The sequence below is a fragment of the Panthera uncia genome, unplaced genomic scaffold (assembly GCF_023721935.1).
Source record: "Panthera uncia isolate 11264 unplaced genomic scaffold, Puncia_PCG_1.0 HiC_scaffold_1763, whole genome shotgun sequence".
In the NCBI taxonomy this organism is placed as follows: domain Eukaryota; kingdom Metazoa; phylum Chordata; class Mammalia; order Carnivora; family Felidae; genus Panthera; species Panthera uncia.
In genome coordinates this window covers 1-5,064 of record NW_026058430.1, presented here as the reverse complement: position 1 = coordinate 5,064, position 5,064 = coordinate 1, and the positions used below count along the sequence as shown (strand labels likewise).

The 5,064-nt window shown below is 44.7% G+C and overlaps 1 protein-coding gene across 1 annotated transcript; it reads right to left on the bottom strand.

Moving 5' to 3' along the window:
- Nucleotides 1-1,255: 1,255 nt before the first annotated feature.
- ZNF75A (zinc finger protein 75a) lies at nt 1,256-4,682 on the bottom strand (the record flags this gene model as incomplete). Its single annotated transcript, XM_049623586.1, has 2 exons — nt 1,256-4,385; nt 4,556-4,682. Coding segments are annotated over 2 exons (807 nt in total), but the record flags the coding sequence as incomplete, so codon positions are not given.
- Between the last annotated feature and the right edge of the window lie 382 nt (nt 4,683-5,064).

The following is a 5,064-nucleotide window of genomic DNA, read 5'->3' as shown; positions in this document are numbered from 1 at the left end:
CTCTGGGTCTGCCATGGACCCCACACTGTGGCCACTTAGACCAGTGCAGAGAGGAATGAAGATTTCAGGGTTACACTGGTCAACGATCCAGTTCTCAGAACCAAGCAAGGAACCATTATAAAGCTGTGACCTGAACCAACTGAAACACAGCAACTTCTGGACTGTCCTAAAATCATTTGGCTATATTTCTGAGAGCCGTAATACTAACATTTGAGGCTAAATCTAAGGTTGTGTGTTCCACTTCATCTTTAACCCAAACTAATTTTGATTTTCTGTTGCATTTTTGGTAATCGGTGCTCAACCCTGTGACGAATAGAAATTCCTTCTCCCAATGTCCTTTTGTTCACCCCACATAAGGACTTCTGGAACATTGTACAGCTGGTAATTGGCTAAGGAGACATTCCCTACAGAGGCTTCTCACTCCTCAAATGGAAGGTCCTGCTTCTGCTTTTCTGCACAAGCTTCTTCCCAACCATCACCTTAGTCCAAGAGGGCAGCCACCTTCCTCTGTACACCAATCAGGGCAAATTTGCTTCTGCCCTAGGTTGCGTGTTTTTTGACACAAGACTCACCTAAGATATGCAAGGGGTAGTTACCAAACGACTCCTTAATGTATACTGCACTCACATGAGAAATGAAAGGCAACCCATCCTCTCTCTGTAGCCCATCGATCGACAGAAACGTATCTTATGCACATAAACACTGGAGCACAGGGGAACAGAGAGCAAGGATAAGGGAGAAGCCAGAGAGGCAGGGAGAGATGGCTGCCTTGTCCACTTGAAAAAATGACCAACCTAGGGGTGCCTGGGTGGTTCAGTTGGTTAAGCGTGCAACTTTGGCTCAGGTCATGATCTCCTGGTTTGTGGATTCAAGCTCCGCGTCAGGCTCTGTGCTGACAGCTCAGAGCCTGGAGCCTGCTTCAGATTCTGTGTCTCCCTCTCTCTCTGCCCCTCCCCTGCTTGCACTCTCTCTCTCTCTCTCTCTCAAAAACAAATAAACGTTTTTAAAAAATTTTTTAAAAAGAAAAAATAACCAACCTGGATTGTCTCAGGTAAGAAATCAGTCCTTTGCTATCATGTAAGCTCCTCAGTGTGCCCACCAGTGTTACACTGGCTCAGAGGAAGGCAGATTTCTGTTGAGGGTCAAAGTCCACATGGAACGACACAGAAAAGGTTCCGCAGCTCTAGTAGATAGCTGCCTCTATTTGTATGAGCTAGGTTATGCTGCAGAAACACATGACACCAACACCTCAGTGGTTTAACAAAAGTTTATTTCTCATTCCCATAAAGTCCATCACAGGTCTGGGCCATTCTCCAGAACAGCTCCTCACCAAGGGGCCGGGGGCGGGGCGCTCAGACTACTTTGACCCTGTGGCCCCTTCCTGTGTGGGCTTCCATGATTGACGCAGACGAGCACTACCGAGTCTTGCACCAACAATGAAAGGCTTCAGCCCAGAAGTGAGGCTTCTGCTCACAACCCATTACCCAAAACTACCTCGTGACCCTGACTTCAAGTAGCAGAAAGCCACAACCACTCTCTCTACTCTTCACTAGAATACGAGTCCCGTGAGAGTGGATTTCCAGCTCTTTTGTTCACTACTATCTTCTCAGTCTAGAACGGTGCCTGGGCCCACGAGAGATCCCCATCAAAGTGAATGAATGTAGCACCAGGAAGATGTCCACATGTATCCCGGGATGACACAGTACCAGTAGTCGAAGGATGAGGGCGTTGGGTAACAGCTATGCAGACGGGAGCTTCAGAGCTGGCTGTGCTTACGAAATCATATTTGAATCATCTTGAAGAAAATAAAGTCTCATTGAGGGCGCTAGACCATCGTGAAACTTAAACCATAAAGCACTGCAGTCAAAGACCACATCAGCTAAGCACTATCACCACCAGCAGCGCTCAACTCCTGAAAGGAGTTGCCAAGAGCCATAAATGCACCTGCTTCCTAAGTGTAGTCAGTCTGCCCAGCGTATCGTGGGGAGCAGGGGAAAGAGAAAGAAATGCATGGTGAGCATCTACTACTGGCCAGGCTGTGGGGTGCTTTTCCTTCACCAGCCCCTCCAGTCCCCAGAATAACCCTGAGTTGAAACACAGTTTTCTCTCTTTCACAGAGAACGTGGAGGCTTAAGTGTTTCAGTAACGAATCAAGCCACAGGAATGTCTTATAAGCTAGAAACAGACACAACACAACGTCATCCAGTCTGGCCCTGCAGGGATATCACACACATCCATCCTGCAAATCCTACCTCCAGGCCTAACTCATGCAACCAAGTGACAACCAACAGACCCACTAGCCATAGGGTATCCGAACCTGAACTTCCTTATTTATAAGGTACTTAGAAGAAATCATTTAACCTCTTTCCTGACACCACCTAAAAGCTCTAATGGGAATACATGAGAGTTGTTGTAGATAAGAGCTCTAAGAAGATCCACAGCCTACAGAGATTTTCAGCCGTCTATCATGTCTCACCCAAGGCTGTTGTTAGATGCTGTGCACAAAACAGAGACATATATACCCCACCTGCTTAGTAACAGTTTACAGTTTAAGACATCCATCCAACGTGGATGTGGAGTCACCCATTCTTACCCACCAGTCAGCATCAGTTCCCAAACGTTTTCTCTTGGGAACCCTATCTTCCGCCATTCCCAGTGAACCACATCCTGCCTGCAGCACACATTCTGGTTCTAGTTTGTTCTTAAAAACCAAAGCCAAATTACAGAGCAAATTAAAAAAACCTGAGAAGTTCATCCTGAACTTTCATTAATTCTCTTTAGGCTTCAAGAAAGTGCTAATTTTTATGCTTCATCATACTGAGATTATAAGAAAAGGACTAGTTTATTTTACTGCAGAAATATCTTTACATGTCATACACAATCCATGGCTAAACATTCCAACCCGTTTTCATACGATCTCATTAGAGATGTTTATCTTTTTTTCAAACACCACCAATGAGGTATAAGATAGTGCATTATTAAGTTACCTGGCAGATTCACTAGTGGTGAAGTAAATAGCATTTCATCACAGTAAAACTGGCGCTAAAAGGATTCAAGAGCTAAAGTTGCTAAAATGTTCAGGAAGGAACTCAAGTGATGTCCAACTTTGGGAACAGTGTCCAATGACAAGGGAAAGGAAGAAAATCCAATTTAGCTCTTGGAAAACTTGACAACAGAACTCATTTTTTCCCACGCGGGACTTAAAATTGTTAAGTCAACTACCTTGAAGGCAACTGAAGGCAATTAAATAAGTAGGTTATTGCTTTTTCTTTTGGGAGACCGTGCTATAAACGTTTCTGTTATATGTGTTTAAAAGTGACTGGGAATTCAATGCAAAACCAATAGAATTTACCCTCTGCGATCACAGAAGACTGAGTCATGGGCGCATCTGCTCATTAAAGCTGGCTTTGTTACTTTGCCAGATACTATTGCAAAATGTTTCCCTAACTGAGAATGTTTTTTTCAATACCTTTCTTACTAAGGAATTCCCAGAAGGTCATGTGTAAAAATGTAAGTAGTACAAAACTACTTATAGAGATCCCTGCAGAGTCAACCTTGATTCCTTTCTGTGAAATATGTTTTTATCAATTTTTGCACCGATGAAGAATTACTCGTGCTTCACAACTTTGTATTTTTTCATAAATGTCAAGGTCAACCTCTACTTGGTGAATTTCTTCATGCTGAGGACACAAGATGAACTTCCGGTCAGCGGTGAAGTTTCTGGTGTCTAAGGAGGCTTGACCGCCTGCTGAAGTTTCTCCGGCAGGTGCTGCAAGTATATGGCTGCTCACCTGTGTGGGTTCTCCGATGCTTAATAAGGTGGGAGTTCTGACTGAATTTTTTTCCACATTCGTGACAGGTAAAGGGCTTCTCTCCAGTGTGAGTTCTTTGGTGCGTGTGTAGATTTGTATTTTGACTGAAGCTTTTCCCACACCAGGAGCATTTGTATGGTTTTATTCCTTGATGTGTTGTTAAGTGCTTATTAAGATCTGAACTCCATCTAAACCTCTTATCACACTGTTGACATTTATACGGTTTCTCTTCAGTGTGAATTCTTTGGTGCTTAATAAGGTCAGAGCTAACTCTGAAGCTTTTCCCACATTCTTGGCACTTAAATGGCTTCTCTCCAGCACGGGCTTTCTTGTGAAGATCCATAAGTTTCAGCAACTCTTGTTTCCAGCTTGAAAGTTTCTTTTTTTTCTTCACAGGAAAATCTCGATGCCACTTCCCTATCCTGTGTGTATCACCATGGTTTTCTTTGCCTGTTGTTTTCTGGGGAACTTTTGCTCGGGCCTTTTTTGATACTATGTCTCCTGGTGCTTGTATTTCCAAATCAGAAACACATATAGGCTGATGGTTTTCAGTGTCACTTTTGTGCCTTATTCCTGTCAGAATAAACGGAACAGTCAGCCCACTGCACAGCAGAGCAGAACAACTACAGGAATGGAGAGGAAAATCCAATGATTATTGACCACAAAATACAGACAGAATTTAAAATGTTAAGCCCTGCGAAGGTTGCTATCAAGGCATTTATCCTGTCCCATGGTGTATTTACCTGTAGGCAGCTCTCCAGGACTGTCCTTGAGCTCCGTGGACCCTTGAACCCATGGCTCTTCCCCTTGCTCTAGATACGAGATCACCTTAGGTTTGGGGAGCACAAACAATGCTGTGAAATGCAAACAGTGAGATCAAGGACTGGCAACTCGACAAAGGTCCACCAACTCCATACGACTCCAGGAAGAGTAAAGGGCAGTGTACAGCGCTTTAACCCAAGGGTCACATGGGTAGACTCTGTCACACCCGCTATCAGGTTAACACGGTCTTCCATCTGCGGGTGGTACACAAGTGGACACGGAGAGATAAACCTAAGCTGGCTCCACGGAAAGGCGAAAGGGCATGGGAATCCACCCACAACGCCCCTCTCCTGCCACCGCGACCGCCCCATATTAAACAAGATGGCACCCAGCCCGAGAGGCTGCAGGGAATACAGATTCGTTCTATTAATTCTTTAGGATCCGCCCGAGTCTGGCGGAGCCAGGTGAAGGGCAGTGGGCTGCGTTATCA